Source organism: Urocitellus parryii, chromosome 15, assembly GCF_045843805.1.
Source record: "Urocitellus parryii isolate mUroPar1 chromosome 15, mUroPar1.hap1, whole genome shotgun sequence".
Taxonomy (NCBI): Eukaryota; Metazoa; Chordata; class Mammalia; order Rodentia; family Sciuridae; genus Urocitellus; species Urocitellus parryii.
This window is the reverse complement of record NC_135545.1, coordinates 17,223,430-17,245,935: the sequence shown is the minus strand read 5'-3', so window position 1 is coordinate 17,245,935 and position 22,506 is coordinate 17,223,430. Positions and strand designations below refer to the sequence as shown.

General features: G+C 39.2%; 1 protein-coding gene across 1 annotated transcript; it reads right to left on the bottom strand.

Annotated features, from left to right (window-relative positions):
- Positions 1 to 19,519: 19,519 nt before the first annotated feature.
- Positions 19,520 to 21,374, bottom strand: Znf792 (zinc finger protein 792). Its single transcript, XM_077793052.1, has 2 exons — positions 20,787 to 21,374; positions 19,520 to 20,711 (listed from the first exon to the last, which is right to left on the bottom strand). The coding sequence occupies exons 1-2, from the start codon at positions 21,367 to 21,369 to the stop codon at positions 19,756 to 19,758; spliced, it is 1,539 nt and encodes a 512-aa protein (XP_077649178.1). The 5' UTR covers positions 21,370 to 21,374; the 3' UTR covers positions 19,520 to 19,755.
- Positions 21,375 to 22,506: the final 1,132 nt, after the last annotated feature.

The following is a 22,506-nucleotide window of genomic DNA, read 5'->3' as shown; positions in this document are numbered from 1 at the left end:
GAACCTGGTTCTTTTGATTTTTTTTTTTAATAAATAAAGTGAAAATTTGAGAGTTAACCCCTAAAGATATAATTAATCAATAAATGCCTCTGTATCCACTCATCCATTTTAGATAAATCTTTCCAGATAAAACAGAAAGAAAGAACAGGAGAGGTGATTCATGTAGAGATCATTTCATAAGGTGAGTTACAATTCTTGAAAGATCCACTGTTACAATGTGTTGACACTAGCCTATGATCCACATTATTTGTCTAAAATTTAAGGTAAATTAGAAATCAATAATAGAGTACCAAATATAAGTAATCCACTTGAAATTTTTCTTTTAAGACTTATGATGAAAACTTTCAACATGGAGAAAAGCAGAAACAATAGTAAAATTGCTGCCATTGTTAATAACATGTTGTCTTATTTATTTTATCTGTCACTGTATCTCTTGTACAGTCATTTCTACATTTGAGAAAACATCAGCTGTCACCCCTAAATATTAGTCTATTACTTTTGAGCCCCATCATTTTACACAATTTTGAATTTTTATGGAAGAGTTTAAGGAAATTGTAAAATGCCTTACATTCTGCATTTGATTGTTCATACTGTCATTTAACTTGTTCTTTTTATTCCCTTTTTACATACATATATTATAAAAATTTCATTGGGTTCTAAAGAATATTTCCAAGCTGATGCTGCCTATATGTAGAAACATGTAATACAGACTTTCAATAATTAGTCAAACTTAAAACTTGGTACGCATTGTTGGAGTCTATTATAAGGCTCCCTTATACAGTGAATAATCTGAATGGTGATATTTTTGTATCTCTATTTGTATAGTTATTATAAAGAGAAAAATCAAATTTTGAAATTCTTTTCTATTTAGAAAACAGCAATATGAGATGCCTATGCATCAGAAACATTTTAATTTTTATTGTATTTACTTACTTATTTTGAGATGAAGTCTTGCTGTGTTGCCAAGGCTGCCCTTGAACTCCAGGGCTTAAGTGTTCCACCTGTCTAAGCCTCACAGGTAGCTGGAATTCTAGGCATAGGCCTCCATACCTGGCAGTATTATAATTTGAGGCCAAAGCTGTAAAATTGAAATATTTATTTATATATAATAGTTTTAATACCAACAGTTTAATACCAATAGTTTAATACCAAGAGGAAACCTCTTCATTCTTCACCAATGTAATAATTGCCAGAGTATATGTAATTACTAAAGCTATTAAAAGAAGAAATAATCATATTCAGTTGTTCTGGGGCTGGTTTTTGAAAAGAATTACCTTTCTCATTGAGTCACTCTGTTGCAAATCAACAGACCACAAGCTTGATTTAATTATTTCTCAATGTATACTCTTCTATACCATTAGCTGTGTTCTGAATGTTTATGCCTCCCCAGAATTCTTATATTGAAATCCTATGCCTACGAAGATGGTTTTAGGAGGTGAGGCCTTGAGAATTTATTGGTCCTGGGAGTAGAGCCCTCATGAGTGGATTACTTCCTCAAAAAGAGACCAAGAGAGGGGCTAGGGTTGTGGCTCAGCAGTAGAGCACTTGCCTAGCATATGCAAGACACTGGGTTCAATCCCCAGCATCACATAAAAATAAACAGAATAAAGGTATTGTGTCCAACTACAACTTAAAAAAATATTTTTTAAAAAAAGGCCAAGAGAGACCCCACCACCACTCTTTCTGCCATGTGAAGTTAAAGTGAGAAGACAGTTTATGAAAAAACAGGCCCTTATCAGGCATCAAATCTGCTGGCAACTTGATCTTGAAGTCTCCAGCCTCCTGAACAGGAGAAGTGAATTGTCTATCAGCCACCAAGTCTATAGTATTTTGTTATAGTAATCCAAGTGGACTAAGATACCACTGTGCCATGGGGTTTTTTTTTTTGCTTCAATATCAAAGATATTGATTATGACAATTCAAAATTATTTGACTGTTGTAGGTCCTTTTCACTTGCATATTTTAAAATCAACATCAGTTTCTATGGAGAGGAAAAAGCTACTGGGATTATAAAGTGGATTGCATTGAATCTATTAGTCAATATGGAGATAATTCACATTTTAACACTATTAAGTCCACCACCCACAGCATGTATTTCTCCTTTTATTTAGATTTCTAATTTCAGCAATATTTTATAATAATCAGAGTCAGATCCTCTATATATTTGTGAAATTTATCCCTAATTAAGTAATAATTCTGTCATGGCAAGTACTCTTGGTAAACAATTAGAAAAAGATCTTAACTACTGTAGGAATAATTTTTTGCATCTTAATTATCCTATTACCTAATTAAATTCCTTTGAGTTCCAGTAGCTTTTTGTAGATTTCTTAGGATTTCTATACACAAAATTAAGACACTTCTTTCTATCCAGTCTCAATATTCAACTTATACTGTGTTTTCTATTTCCACGTTGAAAGTGTAAGAGTGGACATCCTTGGCTTTTGTCTAAGGATTGAAAAGATTTGTACTGACATGCTCAAATTATCACAACTCATGTCAGTAGAAATCCTTTAAGCTGACTACTGTGTATTTTATAAAATATATTATTTTTTTTGCTTTTTGGACAAAGCTGTCCCAAGATCATCTTGCAATTCCCCCGCACCATTGCTGGAAGTAATAATTTCTCTAAGAAATCTCAATTAACTTTGTAGGGAGTGATATAAAAGATGAAACATTGTGGACTGAATGTTTGTGTTCCAAAAAAAATGCATACGTTAAAGCCAAGATCAACAATAGTATGATATTTGGAGGTGAGGGAAATAATTAGGTTAGATGAGTCATGAGGGTAAAGCCCCCATAATGAGATTAGAGTCCTTACAAGAATAAGAAGAGTGATCTATTCTTCCCTCTCAACCCCTCATCCCCCACCAAAGAAAGACCTGTGAGCACACTGTGAGAAGGCAGTCGTCTACATGCCAGGAAATGTGCTCTTACCAAGAACTCAACAAACACACTAGCATCCTGAACTCAGACTTTTTCAGCCTCCAGAACTATGAAAAATAAATGTCTGTTGTTTAAGACACCCAATCTTTGGTATTTTGTGGTAGCAGCATGAGCTGATTAAAGACAGATCTTGTTACTACAAATGGGTTCTGTTACACAACTATCTAAAAAATATGGAAGTGGTTGTGGAATTAAGAGAAAGGAATTTTGAGGTGCATGTTAGACACTTGCCAAGCTAGGAGAAGCCAAGATTGCTGTAAAAGGACTTACAAAGATGATTCTGGTTAGGGCTCAGGGAAAAAAAAAAGTTGTACAGAAAGTTTCCAGCTCCTTTAAGAATACATAAATAACCATGAACAGAATTTTGGAAAAAAAATAGATGGTAAAGGCCATTCTGATGAGGTTTCTGAAGGAAATGTGGAAAATGTGTTAGACAATGGAGAAAAGGCTATCCATGGTATAAAGCAGCAAAGAATTTAGCTGAATTTTGTTCATATTGCAGTGTTTTGTAGGAAGTAAAATTGGATATTTAGCTTAGGAGATTTCTAAGCATAGTCATAAAGAAGTGGCTTGGGTCCTATTGATGACTTATAGTGAAATATAAGAAGGATGAAATGAATTGAAGAATTATTTGTTCAACAAAACAATAACAAAAAATAAACTAAAAGATTGTTTATGTGTCACAAAATGAGAAAGTGTGTTTGGAAGAATAAACCAAGGGTATGGCAAGGTACCATTGGTAAGATTAGTGTGGGTGTGAACCAGCAACCTAATCAGCTCTCAGCAAAAACTCTGTCAGTTTGAACTGAAGGGGACAGAGACAGGAAAATATGAAGAAGGCTGTTGACTTCTTAGATATCACAGGACTGAATTACAGAGCTATTTTCAGGGGTGCCAACACCTCAGTTTCAATAGACCAGACTGCAGCTGCTGAGAGTCCAGGGAATGGAGCAGTCTGGAGTCTTGAATGCACAACTTCCACCTAGCAGTGTCTTTGGGTAAACCAATACTCAGGATGCAACTGTACCTGAAAGGCTCACAGCATCACAGATAGTGGAGCATTGAATAAAAAAGGATTATTTCTAAAATTTACCATGTTGTCTTATTTGCTTTGATAGGTTTTAGAGTTGGTTGGGTTTTGCCTCCTCTTTCTTCATTGCAATTTCTACTTTTGGACTGGATTGTCTATTCTACCATTGTGTTTTGGAAGAACATAGCTTGTCAGATTTCCTGGGTTCATAAGTAGAATGGAATTTTGCCTCTGGTTAAATCATACTTCAAGTCTCACCCATATTTGATTTAGATGATATTTAGATGAGATTTTGAACTTTAGGATTAAGAGTCAATGCTGGAGCCGGGCACAGATTACACACTTGTAGGATTACACACTCGTAATCCAAGTGACTCAGGAGGCTGAGGCAGGAGGATTGTGAGTTTAAAGCCAGCGTCAGCACTTTAGCGAGATGCTAAGCAACTCAGTGAGACTCTTTCTCTAAATAAAAATATGAAAAATAGGGCTGGGGATGTGTCCCAGTGGTTGAGTGCCCCTGAGTTCAATCCCCAGTACCCAAAAGAAAAAAAAAAAAACCTCAATGCTAGAATGAGTTAAGATCTTTGGGGGTAATATGGAATGAATTTATTTTGCATGTGAGAGGGATATGAATTTGAGGGTGACTAGGGGGAAAATGTTATGGACTGAAATTTATGCCCCCCAAAATTCAAAGGTGGAAGCTCTAATTACCAGTGAGATGTTATTTCAAGGTAAAGCTTTAGGTAATTAATTAAGTTTAGATGAAGTCAAGAGTGTGGAACCCTCATGATAGATAAGATTAGTGCCCTTAAAAGAAGATGTGGTGGGGCTGAGGGTGTAGCTCAGTGGTAGAGTGCTTACTTAGCACATGTGATGCAGTGGGTTCGTTCCTCAGCACCACATAAAAATAAATAAATTAAGATATTGGGTCCATCTAAAAACAAAACAAAAAAAGCTGGTTTTCTCTCTCCCTTCCATGTGTTCCATGTGGATGCATCAAGGTGAGGCCCTGTGAACACACAGGAGAAAGCAGATCTGCAGACTAGAAGGAAAGCTGTCATCAAGAGCCCAGCCACACAGGCACCCTCATTTCAGACTTCCAGCATCCAGAACTGTGGATGAAATAAAATGTCCACTGCTTAAACCCCAGTCTATGGTGCTTTGCTATAGCAACTTGAGCTAAGATAAAAGCAAAACCCTGGATGCTCTGCTCACTACATTTTAGGTGATGTTTCTTAACCAATTCAGTTCATAGTGATAAAAACATTTTAACCAAATTTATTTATTTTACATAGAGAAAGTGTCCATTTAAAAAATAATAATCATTAGGTTTAGCTTTGGCTTTGTATTTTTTTTCCTTCTTGGACTAAATGTCTTCATTTCCAGTTAACAAAGTTCCTGTCTACTTTTTTAAAAATATTCTTTTAGTTATACATGGACACAATATCTTTATGTTGTTTATTTATTTTCATATGGTGCTGAGGATGGAACCCAGTGCCTCACATGTGTGAGGCAAGCGCTCTGCCACTGAGCCACAGCCACAGCCCCTTTCCACTTGTTGTTATAATGGAAACACAATATTTTCAGAACAATATTACTAAGGTTACTATAAAAATAAAAGTGCTGAGTACTTTTAACTTAAATATTTAGAAATAATTAACATGTCTGATGCCATATTTAAAAATATATAGAAAGTTATGTTTTAGCCACCCCTACAAGACAGGATGGACTCCCCCACACACCTACACTTTAGTTCATATATGGGGACTGATGAACACACACACACACACACACACACATACACACGTGAAAGGGTTGTTATACATAGTGAGGTCCCTGGGGTCAGGCTTGGGTTTTTATTGTGGTTAAGATGTGGGATCACTTTCTTACCAGCTTGACTGGATGTGAGGTACAAGAAGAAGAAAGAGATGAGACTTAAAAGCTATGAGCGAACATCAAAAAGTGGAGTCAGACTCTTCATTACAGTTCACCCCTGAAGTTTGGTTGATGACTGAAACATGCCATGTTTTGTTTAACTGAATTTGAACTTGTTAACAACAGCCATTATAGCATGCTATGAGACCTGAAGCCTGAAGCCTGTTAGGAAGGTGGACTTTCCACTGAGAGTCTCATGCAAGTGCCCAGCAGGTGCATTCAGAGAAGTGAGAAGAGTACTTGGTCATTGTCAGTAATGTCTGGGATTCTGAAAGGGACAAGTGCCTCACTGAGGCCTGGTAAGATATTCCCAGAGTTCTTTATCCCAACTCTTTGGACAATGGCCTAAGAGTCTGTAAAAATTTCTAGCCTGAAGCCAAGTATAACCTTGACATTAGGAAGACCAGGGAGAGGAGAGCATGCTGATTGTAGATCACCTTTGTGCCATCATCTACCTCATTCTCGTTAGTTACCCAATGCTAGCTGAAGTCCACACTGGAAACTGCTATTTCCTCCAAATTAATTTCTTAAGTTGCTTGTGGCTGCACATCAGCACAGAATACTTCAGCAGTACTGGGCCATCCATTTCTCCCCAAGGTTCTCCCTGTGCATACCATGAGCAAACCTGCAGAAATGATAAATGCCAAACCCACGGGGCACTTGGCAAGTGAAGAATAAAAGGATACTTACAAAGTATTTTCCAAATAAAAACATGATTTTAAAATAATTAGAAACCTCAGCAAACTAGATAGAAATAGAAGGGAAATTCCTCAACTTGATAAAGAACAACTACTGAAAAAATTGAACAAGCAACTTCAATCATAAAGATGAAAGACTGAAATATTTCCACCTAAAATCAGAAACAAAGGGTGGATTTCCAATGACACCACTCTACACTAGCCACTACTACAAGACAGGAAATGTAAACAGATTAGAATGGAAGAAATAAAACTATCCTTGTTTTCACGTGGCAAGATGATCTATGTATTAATTGATATGTTTGCTAAGGCTGTCATGACATTATTCCACAGACTGGGTTGCTTAAGCAACGTAAAAATATTTTCTTTCTGTTCTGGAGGCTGGAAGACCAAGATTAAGGTGTGGGTAGTTTGATTCATCCTAAGGCCTCTCTAGTGGAATTACAGATGGCCACCTTCTTGCTGTGTCCTCCTATGATCTTTCCTTGGTGTGCACACATCCCTGTGTGCTTCTCTCCAAACAAGACGTCTCCATCCAATAAAACTATCCTTCAAAAGTGATGAAAAAATTAATGCATTTCCACCTGAGGGAGTTCATCATCAATAGGCCTGTTCTACAAGAAATGCTAAAGGAAGCCCTTCAAGTTAAAATGAAAGGACACTAGACAGTAACTCAAAACTATGTGAAAACATAAAGATAACTGGCATAGGTTCATACACAGGAAACTTTAAAAGCTTGTGTTATTGTAGCTCCACTTTTTTCTACACTATTTAAGAGAATGATATATTTTAAAAATATTAATCTAGGTTTTTGGACATAAAATGCAAAAAAAAGATTTCGTGACATCAATAACTGAAGGTGTTAGGAATGGAGTTTCATAAGAACAGTTTTCTATGTTATCAAATAAGGTGGTATAAGTTCAAGTTAAAGTATTATGACTCTAGGATATTAAGGGTAATCCCAAAGAAAGTGGTCATAAAATATATACAAAAGAAAATTAAAATGTTTCACATTTTAAAAATCAAACATAAAAGAAGCTTGTAATGCCTAAAATAAAGAACAAAAAACACCAAAAACAAGTAGCAGAATGACAGAAGTAAGTCTTCCTTGTTAGTAGTTACTTTAAATATAAATTATTCAGCTCTTAAAGAAACACAGAGATAGGTAGACTGGTTTACGAAACAATACAAACAATTGAAAACTCCCATGATCCAATGATATGCTGTCTGTGGAAGACTCATTTTAGATTCAAAGGTTCAGATAAGTTGAAAGTGAAAGGATGGGAAGACATTCCATGTAAATAGTAACCAAAAGAGGGCAGGGGTGGCTATGCAGGTATTAAACAAAGTATACTTAAGAAAACAACAAAAGGCATTATATATTTAGATTCAATACAACAAGAGCACATGTAAACATTTACACACTGCTGTGGTTTGGATAAAGTTTAATGTGTCCCTCAAGGTTCACACACTGGAGGCTTCGTTACTATTGTGATGGTGTTGAGGTGGTAGAACCTCTAAGAGGCAGGCAGGACCTAGTGGGAGATGGTGAGGTCATGGAGGTACTGGCCTAAGAAGGGTTCATGCTGGTCTCAAAGAGTGGAAAAGTTTTCACAAAAATTAGTTGTTATGAAGCAAGTTCATGGGTTTCCATTGTCTCTTACTTTCTGTCTTGTCATGTGATCTCTCCCTCACATGTGCTCCCATGATGACATCCACCATGTCATGATGCAGCCAAAAGGCCCTTGCAAGAATCAAGAAGATGCTCTAGAATCCCCAGAATTTTATTCTCTTTTCTTAAAACAGCAGCCAGCCTCAGGTATTCTGTTGTAGCAACACCAAGTGGAATAAGACATACTATGGTGAGCCGTTTCTGTGTACTGTGGCCGCCATTACAAGATGGCGCTGATAAGCGCCGTGGCCTGTGATAAACAACTCCTTATTTTGGGAGAGTTGGCACATAGCTGTAAAACACGCTATGAGAAAGATCCACGTGGCAGTTGTGCATTGGGGCTTTATCTGCTTTATTAAGGCTGGGGCACGTAGGAGTAGTAGTAGTAGGAGTAACAGTAGAAGTAGTAGTAGGAGTAGTAGTAGGAGTAGCAGTAGGAGTAGTAGTAGTAGTAAGAGAAACAAGCTAAAAGACATGTCTAAACAAGAGCCTGAATAAACTGCTGAAGGAAGAATCCTGTGTCGTGTTTCCTTTGCTGGTGAGGGGACGCGGCAGTTGGTGGCCCGGACTGGGAAACCTCCTCGAACCCAGGATCCAGAACCTTCAGCAGTCAGGGGTGGTGCACCGGTAAATTCCCAGGTAAGTGGGAATCCGAAAATGAAAGCGGGGCGCTCCTCGGTAAATAAAGAGAGAGCGGGAATAAGTCCCAGGTAAGTGGGATCCGCGATTAAAGCGGGGCAGCTCCTCTGTAAATAAAGAGAGAGCGGGAATAAGTCCCAGGTGAGTGGGATCCGCGATTAAAGCGGGGCAGCTCCTCTGTAGATAAAGAGAGAGCGGGGAAAAATAATAAATTCCCGGGTAAGTGGGAATCCGCAAATGAAAGCGGGACGCTCCTCTGTAGATAAAGAGAGAGCAGGAAAAAAATAATAAAATAGGACGCTCCTCTGTAGATAAAGAGAGAGCAGGGAAAAAATATAATAATATAAAATGCTCCTCGGTAAATGAAGAGAGAGCGGAAAAATAATTAAACGGGACGCTCCTCTGTAGATAAAGAGAGAGCGGGGCTTTGTACTTTCACTTTCTTCATAGTTTTGAAAACATTATGGGTGTTAACTCCTCAAGCCCAATTTTGCTGGCCTTGGATAGGCTGCTGCGTTCTAAGGAACTTAAAGTGAAACAGAGCACATTGCAGATGTTTTTGAGAGAGGCTGATATCGTAGCTCTTTGGTTTGTTTTTTCAGGGAGTCTAACGATTCCCAGCTGGGACAAATTAGGGAAGGACCTGGATTTCGCTCATGAGCAGGGTATCTTGAAGGATGGTGTTATACTACTTTGGAAGTTAATTAGAGGATGTATAACAGATGGCAAATGCCAAGAAGCTGTGAGTGAAGGTCAGGCAGTCCTTGAACAGCTACATGAGGAAAAATCTGAAGGGTCACATAGCGAAGTGACAGAAAGTGTTGAGAGTAAGAATAAAAATAGAAGCAGGCTCTATCCAGACTTGACTGAGTTAAAAACTCCCAAGGACACAAGTAGCTCGGACAGTTCTGAGGAATTGGACAAGTTATTACAACAATTACGTAAGACTAAGATAAGAAAGAAAAAACGGGAAACAACAGATGTAAAAGCCTGCTGTGAGAAGGGTTATAAATCCAGTTCTGGGGAGGAAGTTGAGAACCTAGAGGAGGGCTCTATACCTGATGTTCCACCCATAGATCCGCCCATTGCTCTGCCCCCATACGTGGGAGGAGTCCAAGGCTCTGGGAGGACTTTTCATTCTGATTGGTTCTTCCACAGTCACTCAGACAGGACTTTTAGTCCCGCTTTCCAGCCACTAACCTGTACTGCTGTGTTTCAGATTTCTACCGGAGCTGCTCAGAGCCTGTATTAAAAAAAAAAAAAAATGCCTACCTGTAAATGCTAATGAAAGATATCTTTTTCAGACAAAACTTAATTCCACAGGTTTCTATGTTACAGTCCTAAATTTAAGCTAGTTCTAAGTTAAATAACCTGACTTTTTCTCTATAGTTGTGTTACTAAATAATGTTCTATTGATAAGAGATATCAAATATGCTTCTTTATATTTTACTTTTAATTTTAAAGGTTATGAGGATGCATTTGCTCGCCACAGGAACAAGCCGGCAAAGTTCCTGTGATGACCAAAAAATCCTTATTTTCATTGCTAACTATAAAAATAAAAATGTATACTCAAGGATCTTATTTCAGTTACATCAAGTGACGTCACATAGAAGAGTGCACTCCTAGTTAAAAATAAATTTAAATGGATCCAAATATTTTAAGACCACGTGGTTACATAAAGTTAATACAATTATAAGTTATGTTCTTATTCTTAATATATATATATTTTAGATATTTAGATAACCTATATTTGTTAACCTATAAATTAATTAGCACATGCCTAATTGATTAGTTAATATATATTTGCCTAATTGTTTTCTTCAACAGAAAACCCATAATTTATGTTTTATATTTACATTTATCAGATACTCTGCCTTTTCAGTTACAGATATTTGAGATAAATGTGTTTACTATAAATTTGCTTTTAAGTAAAAATACAATCAAGTAATTTCTAATTCTCAAGGTTATTGTTCAAACTCATAAAATGATAAATTATTATAATTATTTCTCCAAAATATCTAAAGGTTTTAACTTTATTTTCATTGATATTTCTTATCAAAATATGATAATTTGTTTATAGATTCTAAGGTTTTCAAAAATTGTTCCAAAGTATAAAAAGAAATTAAAAAAAAAAAAAGGCACACATGCCTCCTCCTGGATGAAGAACCTTGGTGTCCTGTGATTTTTTTTTATTTTTTAACCTCGACGTCTCTCGCCGGACTCGGTTTCCGTTAGCCGGACTTGGCATCTGGAGGTCCTTACCGAGATTCGGAAAGCAGAGGTAAGCGGACGAGGCTCACCTTCTAAGGGAGAAGGGGGAGGATTGGATCAAAGATAATTTAAAGAGACAGGGTACGTACCATGGGTAACTCAACAGTGAAACTTCGTCTGGCCAACGAAGTTAAAGAACTGTTAAACAAACAAGGAACAGGAATAAAAACCAAGACAGCAACTGAATTCATTGAAGCTATAGCCCAGGCTTGTCCTTGGTTTCTGACAGGAGGCTTTCTTAATAACAGTGATTGGGATTTGGTAAAGCAGGATCTCCAAAAGTTGTTGAGGGACCAAAGTCCAGATAGAGTCCCGATTGCTACTTTCTCTCTATGGAGATTGGTAAAGGATGCTCTTTTAACTGATAAAGTGAAGATTAAGGAGCAGCTTGCTGAATGCAAACAGGCTCTTAATCAGGTCCAAACTGCTGCCACTATTAATCAGGTTATTCAACAAACTTCCAACATACTCGAATCTCAAAATAAAGTTAACCAACATCTTTTGTCAGGGATTTTAGCTGCCAACCAAAGAATAGATCTACTTCAAGCTCAGGTAGAAGAATTGTCTGACATGGTGCTTTTGGGTTGTGTTGACCAACGTATGCATTTGTGCATAACTTCTGTCAGATTTAATGATTTCAGAAACGCTTCCCGCATCATCGGAGAGTACTTGGCCGGAAATTGGTCCATGGTGGCAGAAAATTTGATCCAGTCTCAACTGACTCAGATAGCTGTTTTGAACAACACCCGTGTCGTACCAGTGACTTTGGGACAATTCACCCGTTGGATTTCTTCTGCTTTTTCCTTTTTTAAGGAGTGGGTGGGAGTAGGCATTTTTGGTGCAATGTGTTGCTTTGGTATGTTTCTCTGTTTGTGGTTTCTCTGTCGCCTCAAGGCCCGCAGTGCTCATGATAAGGCTATGATCATACAAGCTCTTGCTGCTTTAGAAAATGGCAACTCGCCACAGGCCTGGCTTGCGCATCTTAAACAGTAAACCTTTGACATGGTCGTTGCACCCCAAGTTATTATAACATTGCACTGGGATCGACATGTCCTTCTTTTGTCACTCTTCTAATGCTGGAACTTCTACCATATCTTTCCTTTGTGCATACCTCTCCTCCCTGCCTTTCTGCACTAGGATCTTTACTAACTAATCTTACGGTCCAACTACATCTGCCATTTGATGGTGATGGTCATGGGTCCTGTTTATGGAGGCGGTTACCATAACACTGTCCTGTTGGCCACAACACGCTGAGCTGATCTTGTAGTACCCAGTGACGGGCAACTTCCACGCTTGCACTGCAACCTAAGACAGGGGAATGGGGCCTCCCCAGAGACGGGTAAGCAGTGCAGGGGCGGTGGACGACCTAAGACAGGGGCTACTTGATTCCCTTTGACATGCAATAAACAAAAGAGGGGAACTTGCTGATAGCAGGCCTTCCCTGGCCCCCGGGGGCCCAGCCCCCAATTCTTTGTTCTGCATGTCGAAGTGGCCAGCTCACTAGGCCTCCTGTTTATCCGCCTGAGATTCCACAGGAACGTCTTGGCCTTTATCTAACAATGGCAGATGTCACGACCGAATTTCTCCCCCTTTCTGCTGTCCGTGCCTTTCTTTCAGGGTGCTGCCAACTTGTTTGTCGTCATATTTCTAAACAGCTACAGTTCAGCCTCAGCTGTCCCCCTTCGTCCACCATCGTCACGATACAGGATGCGAGGCAAGGCACTGCACTTGAGTGATCCACTTGAGTGGACCTCAAGGGGAGCATGTCCTATTGCATGCGGGTTGGACGTCCACGCCCCGCCCCACGAAAAAAGGCGTCGGCTGATATGGCCTCAGGTTTGGGGAAGGGCCCTCCTTAAGGCTGGACCATATGCAGTCACTTCTGCACAGTGGGATAGGACCTCTACTCTCGCCTGTATTGTCTTAGTAAAACAAAAAAGGGGGAACTGTGGTGAGCCGTTTCTGTGTACTGTGGCCGCCATTACAAGATGGCGCTGATAAGCGCCGTGGCCTGTGATAAACAACTCCTTATTTTGGGAGAGTTGGCACGTAGCTGTAAAACACCCTATGAGAAAGATCCACGTGGCAGTTGTGCATTGGGGCTTTATCTGCTTTATTAAGGCTGGGGCACGTAGGAGTAGTAGTAGTAGTAGAAGTAGTAGTAGGAGTAGCAGTAGGAGTAGTAGTAGTAGTAGTAAGAGAAACAAGCTAAAAGACATATCTAAACAAGGGCCTGAATAAACTGCTGAAGGAAGAATCCTGTGTCGTGTTTCCTTTGCTGGCGAGGGGACGTGGCAACATACCAGGTATGGGGATGTAGCTCTGGGGTAAAGCTCTTGCCTCGCATGCATAAAGCCGTGGGTTCAATTCCCAGCACCACAAAAAGAAATAAAAATAATTTTAAAAATAAAGTATATTTCTCAAGAAGAAAAGATAGAAAACTCAAATTATTAAAATTAGAAATGAAAGTGAAGATATTACTATTGATTCTACAGAAATAAAAACATGACAATAGAGCACTATGAACACCTGTATCCTAACAAATTGGATAACTTAGACATATGGACAAATTCTTAGAAACAGAAAACTTACCAAGACTGAGTCATGAAAATATAGAAAATCTGAATAGACCAATAAGTAGTAAAGAGAGTGAATAAAAAAAAAATATACCCCTACCCCCAAAATCCCTGAACCTGAAAATTTAACCAATGCACTCTACCATTTAAAGAATTAACACCAATATTTCTCAAACTTTTCAAAAAATTGTAAAAATAGGAAACACTTCTTAACTCATACCACAAGGCTAGCTAGCATTGCCCTGATACCAAACACCAAAACCACTACAAGAAAACTACCAACCAATATCCCTTATGAACAATGATGCAAAAAACTAGGAAACCAAATCCCACCCTGTCTAGATGGAATTTACTTCTTAAATGCAAGCATGTCTGACATGAAAATTTATCAATGTAATACACTAGTATCAACAGAATAAAGGGACAAAAACACCAACTCATATGATGCTCATAAAACATTTGACAAAATTCAACACCATTTCATGATTTAAAAAAAAACATGGAATAAATTAAGAATAGAGGAAATTACCTCAACATAAGCCAATTATGAAAATTCACAGCTGAAATCATACTCAATGAAATACTTAGAGCCTTCTGATCAGTAACAAGGATGCTCCCTTTCTATATTTCAACACAGAACTATAAGTTCTAGTCACAGCAAGTAGGAAAAAAATGAAAGTAAAGAGAAATATAAAGGCACCAAAACTGGAAAGAAAAAAAATAAAACTGTTTGCAAATGATATTTTCTTATATGGAGAACATGCTAAAGCACCACACACACACACACACACACACACACACACACACACGTTAGAACTAACAAATTCAGCAAAGTAGCAGGATTAAAAAAATGCAGGAAAAATGGGTGCTGCTACTCTACACTAATAATAAAAAAATCCAAAGATAAAATTATGGAAACAGTTTCATTTATAATAGCATAAAAAATATGATATTTAGGAAGTAAGCTGGAATTCTTTCAGTCTTAAAAAGAAGAGATTCTGGGCTGGGGCTCAGTGATAGTGCACTTGCCTAGCATGTGTGAGGCAATGGATTAGATTCTCAGCACCACATATAAATAAATGAAGTTCTATCAACAACTTAAAAATTATTAAGGGGCTGGGATTGTGGCTCAGCAGTAGACCACTCGCCTAAGAGTGGTGGGGCCGGGGTTCAATCCTCAGCACCACATAAAAATAATGTGTTATGTCCATCTACACCTAAAAAAAATAAAATTTTTTTAAAGGAATCTATTTTTAAAAATTTTTTTAAAGTAAGCAAGTCTTTCCTCAGAAAATGGCTTTTTAAAATAATGTTATTTTGGTCTCTTTGTTTCTTTTAGGAGATCTCCATCTTTTAGTGCTGAAATGTCTACCTTATTAAAAAAAATGCTTTTTGGATAGAAATAAGGTTCTTTGCAAACTTTAAATGTTTTTTTAAAGACACTTATTAAAAATTTTCACTTATGCTTAGAAAAAAAAATTTTTTTAAAGAAGAAATTCTGACCCATGTGACAGCACTGATGAACCTTGAAGACATTATACCAAGGGAAATAAGCTAGCCACAAAAACAAATGCTTATGATCCCACTTATATGAGGTATTGAGAGTTGTCAAATTCACACAAAGAGGAAGTATAATGGTGGTTTCCAGGACCCGGGATGGGAAGGAAGTGGTGAAGGTGCTCCCCCTCCCACTGTCTTGACAGGGTCACAGTGAGGATGAATGCTGGCAAACCGAAATCATGAGACCCTTTTTTATGTAATTGGGACTTTTCATTTTCATGCTCATGTTCCTGACAGGAGGCATGAGTATGTTAAATGGTAACCCAAATTAAAATTCAGGTGGCTTGAACATAACAGGTAGTTCATGCCTTGAAGGCTGTTCTACTACCCCTCAATATGACAAGGACAAAATAGAAGGCTGCTCCTCTATCTCAGTACACTGACAAAACTGATAATGGACAACAATCATTCTCTGAAAGGTCATGAGAATTTTAAGCACCACATTGATTATATCAAATAAGAATCCAAGCCCATATTTCCGGCCTCTTAGAAAGCCTAATCATTAGGCTTATTGCACAAAGCCCACCATATGTAGTTTTATTTTTGATTAAGGAAAAGTTATGTTATACACTTAGGAAAGTTAAGACATATGAAGATATATTCTCCTCTTTTCTATAAACCCTCTTTTATTTCACATAGGGACTTATGATGAGCATAGTTAATGTTGGCGGTAAGTGGACTGATGTTTAGAACTTGCCTTTTACTGAGAGAGATTACAAAGATATAAGAACTAGTGCACCTTGGGGCTGGGATTGTGGCTCAGTGGTAGAGCGCTTGCCTAGCATGGGAGGGACCCAGGTTTGATCCTCAGCACCACATAAAAATAAAGGCATTGGGTTGTGTCCATCTACACCTAAAAAATATATTAAAAAAGAACTAGTGCACCTTGACTAAGAAACAAAGAAACTCTTTGAGGAAAGCAGTTCAACCAGTTTTATGAGAATAAATGTAGGAATTAATTAAAGCAACCTTGTAAGACATCGTTTTAGAATAATGATAGAAATATTATTTTGTTTAGATTCTTGGGTTTAGAATTCTTAAGTTTTTAGCTGTATGGCTTTCTGATATGCTTTAAGAATGGTTTATAGAATTTAAGAATGTTTTGTAGACTTTAGGGTATTTTAATTATAAGATTTAAGGGGATTTATTTAGATGGGAATTTTAGATTAAAAATAAGGTGCAAGTATACTTTAAACTTAAAGGTTAATGATAGGTGAGGAGACTTAGAGTCTGGTTACGTAGTTTGGCATTAGTTAATAAGAAAATAGCATATCTTGGGAAAAATAGTACATCTTCAGAAAAATCTGAAAAATGTAAATTAGTGATGCATTTTATTAACGATTCTGTACCCTTTTCTTAAAGAGAGAGTGAGTGAGAGAGAGAGAGAGAGAGAGAGAGAGAGAGAGAGAGAGAATTTTTTAATATTTATTTTTTAGTTTTCGGCAGACACAACATCCCCATTTGTATGTGGTGCTGAGGATTGAACCGGGCCGCACACATGCCAGGCGAGTGTGCCACTGCTAGAGCCACATCCCCAGCCTGATTCTGTACCCTTAATAAATGATAACTAAATGCCACATCCTGGAAAAATGTAAATTGATGTTACATTTTTCCATATCCCTAATGATGGTTAAGAAAATGTCACATCTTAGCAAAGTTTTTTAAATTGTATAATCAATGATGTATTTTGAATCCATAATGATGAGAAAAATTGCAATAAAAGATGACCCAGAGAAAGCTGTGTTAGATTTCTCTCTCTGGAGATTGCTCCAATGGAACAACCCCTGTTTCCCTCCTTTTCATTGATGCCACTCATCCTTCAGGACTCCCTGGACCCCGCTAGGGCAGAACCCCATCAAGGAAGGACAATGGTAACTATTATTTAGTTGGTATAGATTTCAGTTTTGCAAAATGAAAAAGAATTCTGGAAATGGATGCTAGTAATGGATGTAAAACAATATAAATATACTTAATACCACTGAACTGTACACTTAACATGATTAAAGTGCCAATTTTTTTTTGCTATGTACTTTAAAACTTCTAATAAATAAAAAAAATTGTGGTGTACTCATCCAACAGTGCTCTGCTCAGCAGTAAAAGGAATGTACTAGACAAAGCCACAACCCAGAGATTCTCAAAATAATTATGCTTTCACATAGTCATTCTCTCCTGTTGAAATCTAAAACAACTTAGTCAACATAATTGTTAAAAGATAATTGTGCTCAATATAAAAGAAATCAGACTAAAAAAGAGTACAATATTTTATGATTCTAGTTATATGCAATTCGAGAAACATTAACAAATCTAGAGTGAAAAAAAAGGTAAATCAATGGCTTTCCTAGGACTGCAGGAAGGGATAATAAAGGGGTATGAGGTAGCTCTATGGGTGATGGATATGTATGGGAGGCCATCCTCACACGTGATTTGAGTTACCTCCCTGGCTGGGCCAGAGGTGCTTAGGCACATCTTGTGTCCAGAGCTTTCCCCACCCTCCTCAGGTCCGAGGGCTTGTCCATGTGGAGACGTGTCTGGCCACTACCCCGAAGTCCCAATTGTCACCCCTGATCTTGGGACACTGCCCCCCTTAATCTTCATTGGATGGGATTTTCCTCCGAATTTTTTGTTCCCCAATAAAAGTCCACTCCCTGGCGTGTTCTCTCTCTCTCACTAGCCTCTTCAGTAAACCTCGCTACCAAATAGGTGGCTGGAGGCTGGAGCTAGGAGGAGCCATCCTGGAGTTAATTTAAAGGTAATTAGAGTCTTGTCTCTTTAATTCAAAACTCCTTAGAGATTTCTCACGTTTCGAAACTTCATTCATGAAGCTGGTGCTGGTCTCGGGCTAAAGATATGTTTAATATCATAATTATGGTTTGATTCCCTGAGTATTTCAAAATTTATCAAATGTGTGCAGGTATAGTCAATTATTGTGTGACAACTATATTTTAACAAGACATTAAAAGAATTTGTTGCACATAAAAATCTGACCACCCATTTTAGAAAAACTAGTAGATTTAGTAACCTTTATATTAACTCTGCCATCTCTCTCCTCATGCCTTGGCAAAGAATGTGACATCCATGGAGAACAGGATCCTTTCTCTTAATAGAAAGGCCAGCAATGGCCTTGAGATGCATTGTGCATAGAGCCTACAGTATGTTTAGATTATTTGCTCTCGCAGCAAACTTATTTGTAGGACAGACATGGTAAGATTCTGAGAATTTCAGCAAACCCTGAATTCTGCACAGCCACATTCAAAGGAAGCTTGTGGATGCACTTTTAGTGTAGATCCATTCCTGCTGGTTTGTGATAATCTCACCTATGCCCTATAATCATGCTCCATGTTTCTGTACAAATTATGGGTCCACCTGGGCTTGGAACATCTTGGTAAAAAGAGACATCTGTTAGCAGATGCTGAACCTCAGGTACCAGTTAAATAGCAACTGCTTAATACTGCTAGGGAAAAAGGGATACATTAGCTCCTGAAAGCTTCCACCTTATCTAGCATCCATAGGAAATCTCCCCTGTGCAGATTATTGGGTGAACAAGGTTCAACATCTGTCTGACATCTCCTCATAGAGCCTACTCTCAGAGCTTCTCTCTGGTGTGTTGTTGTGTTGAACAAAGAGGGACACATCCTCTAAAGTATGAACTGCTCCCAGATGCCTTAGAGGTTGTCACAACTGCCCCCCTCCTTAGGATAACATGGTCATATTATGAAGATTCATAGCATTCAGATTGCAAAAATGGGCTCACCAAGCCACATGATCTTTCCTTAAAACCCCTGGGGGGCAATGCACAAGGCCAGATCTGGGCTGAGTTGTTCTTTACCATCAAAGTGTCCCTTCTGAGGCAGTAAATTTGGAGGCACACACAACACTTCTTTAATTTAGTAGACATTTGTTCTGTTCTCATCCCACTCCTAACAGTGATCAGAACACAGAGATTAAAGGTGGCTTTATTAATAAAGCCCTTATTATCACACAAAACAGCAATGTGCAGTAGGTATTTGGGCCAGGTAACACAGAGGCTGAATAAGTCCATCACAAGAATCACATTAGACCAATGTCCCTGAAAGAGGGAAACCTTTTCTGCAAGCTGCCAGCAGAACCCCACTCAGGTCTTCATGGCTAAAAATGGATCATGTCCACAGATAAATCTGCCACAGGGGAAGGGAAGGACATCTTCCAATGGCCTCAGGCTACTGATCATTCTCTCCAGGGAGCAGAAAGAGCTCTGCCTTCCCTGAGTGCTGTGGAGAGGCTGACATACACTTTGGAGGTCTGTCAGTGGGAGAGCTTCTGTTATAAATCCTCACAGTGACAGAACTCTGATAACATTCACCATCGGAAAATGCAACTCAGCTCCTGGAAGCTTCCACCATATCGAGCATCCATAGGAAATCTCCCCAGTGCAGGCTATTGGGTGACCAAGGTTCAACATCTGTCTGAGAGCTCCTCATAAAGCCTACTCTCAGAGCTTCTCTCCGGTGTATAGTGTTGTGTTGAACAAGGAGGGAGTACATTCTCTATATTCCTTTTTCTGGCGTGAATTTTCTGATGCTGAATGAGGGTGGGCCTTCGGCTGAAGGCTTTCCCACATTCATTACACTCATAAGGCCTGTCTGGTTTGTGAACTTCCTGGTGCTGACTCAGATTTGACCTTTGTTTGAAGGTTTTCCCACATTCACTGCACTCAAAAGGACGTTCACCAGTGTGAAGCCTCTGGTGGTTATTGAGGCTGGAGCTTTTGTTGAAGGATTTCCCACATTCACTGCACTGATATGGTCGTTCACCAGTGTGAAGTCTCCGATGGCTATTAAGACTGGAGCTTTGGCTAAATAATTTCCCACATTCATTGCACTCATAAGGCCGTTCACCAGTGTGAACTCTCTGATGTTTCATGAGGTCAGCGCTTCGGCTGAAGGCTTTCCCACATTCATTACACTCATAAGGCCTGTATGGTTTGTGAACTTCCTGGTGCTGACTCAGATTTGACCTCTGTCTGAAGGTTTTCCCACATTCACCACACTCAAAAGGCCGTTCACCAGTGTGAAGCCTCTGGTGGTTATTGAGGCTGAAGCTTTTGTTAAAGAATTTCCCACATTCACTACACTGATATGGTCGTTCACCAGTGTGAAGTCTCCGATGGCTATTAAGACTGGAGCTTTGGCTAAACAATTTCCCACATTCGTTGCACTCATAAGGCCGTTCACCAGTGTGAACTCTCTGATGTTTCATGAGGTAAGAGCTTCGGCTGAAGGCTTTCCCACATTCACTGCACCGAAAAGGTCGTTCACCAGTGTGAACGGTCTGGTGTTGAATGAGACTAGCAATGTGTCTAAAGAATTTTCCACATTCATTGCACTTATAAGATCTTTCCCCAGTGTGAACTCTCCAATGTTTAATTAGGCTGGAGTTGCAATTGAAGGATTTCCCACATTCCCTGCATTCATGAGCATTTCTACCAGTGTGAATCCTCTTATGATGAATGAGGTTGGAGCGATGGCTAAAGAATTTCCCACATTCACTGCATTCATATGGCTTTTCTCCAGTGTGAACCCTCTTATGTTGAATAAAGTTGGAACTTCGGCTAAAAAATTTCCCATAGTCGCTGCACACATGAGGGCTTTCACCAGTGTGAACTCTCTGATGCTTTATGAGACTGGAGTTTTGGCTAAAGAATTTGCCACATTTGCAACACTCATAAGGTTTTCCTCTGCTGTGAACCCTCTGGTGTTGAATGAGACCGGTAACATGGCTAAAGAATATTCCACACTTGCTGCATTCATAAGGCCTTTCTCCAGCATGGATTCTCTGGTGCTGAACAAGTGTGGATTTGTCACTCAAAAATTCACCGTCCCTGAATTCACAGCTCTTGTTATGTCTTTGCATAGTTTGAGAATCCACTGCACCTTCACTGCTCCCGTGTGACTCCTCCACACTTGGAGTGACATGATGCTGCAGAGAGCCTGATGTGGTCGCAAAGTCCTTCCTGCTGTCCCTGCACATGAAAGTCTTCTCTGATGTGTGGTCTCTGAAGGTCTTCATAGGACAGGCCCTGCTTTCCTCCCTTCTGACAGACCTGTCTGCATTCTGCTGGGCCTGTTTCTGGAGAGGACTTGCATCGACCTTGAACCCTCTCCCATTCACCTCACACATGGATGGCTTCTGCCTGGGATATGTTGCCTGGCAGTCTTTCAACTGTAGGCTATACGTGTCACAAGGGTAGGTCTTCTGGGTAGATAGAGCTGCCTTGGAATTCCTGTCCTGTGAAACTCCTTCTACAGAGACTCTTTGTTCAGAAGGTAGCTTCTCACCCTCTCTTCCATGGCAAAAATCTGCAAACAGAGCAATGCTAGTGAAATTCCTATAAACTTTTATGAAAACACCCCAGTACATATCCTTGTCTAACCCTGGAATAAGTCCATAGAATTGTTGGTAAGGTGAGAGGCCTCAGGACAAAGTAAAAAACGTTATGCTCTGTAGTCTTATGCTTGACCAAGTCACAAGACAAGAGAGGCCTTATTAGAACCAAGAACAAAAGAATGGGGTACAGTACAGGGTGGAGAGGCCGTATCTCTAACTCACTTCTCTCCAAAGCCTTTCAGCCGGGTCTTCACTGCTGTAAACCTTTGAGGGCTATACATCAGGCTAGGCCTGGGAAAATCTGATTCCAACTGAGTTTTCAAGCACTTAAAGGAAATATGCATATCTCAGGATTTTCAAAATGGAATCCAACACTGGAAAGTGCTTCTGAGGAAGCTGTAGCAAGGAGGAGACGTGGAGGCCAGAAAGGTGGGGCCCAGCCAGGGACCCAAAGTCAGAGCAGAGATGCCAAGTGGGCAATAGGGAAGGAAAGGTAGAGATGAGTGCGGCCACTGGCTTTGGCACTAATGATGGAATATAAGAAAAATGGTGGACTATTTTGAACACACTATTGACACCCCATCCTCCCCAGCTCCCACTCACCAGATCCAGGCCTGCCATAAGCCCCTCTTGCCATGGCCGTTGTCATATCCACTCTGTCAGGCACCCAGGGCTCTTTCCCCATATTCAGTTGGGCAACTATGTGGGACCTGAAAGATGTAAGTCCTGAGGGAAAGACAAGGAAGGTCAGTGGCCAGCACCTACCTGGGGGAACTAACCCACATCAGATCACAGAAAACTCAATATTACAAAACGAAC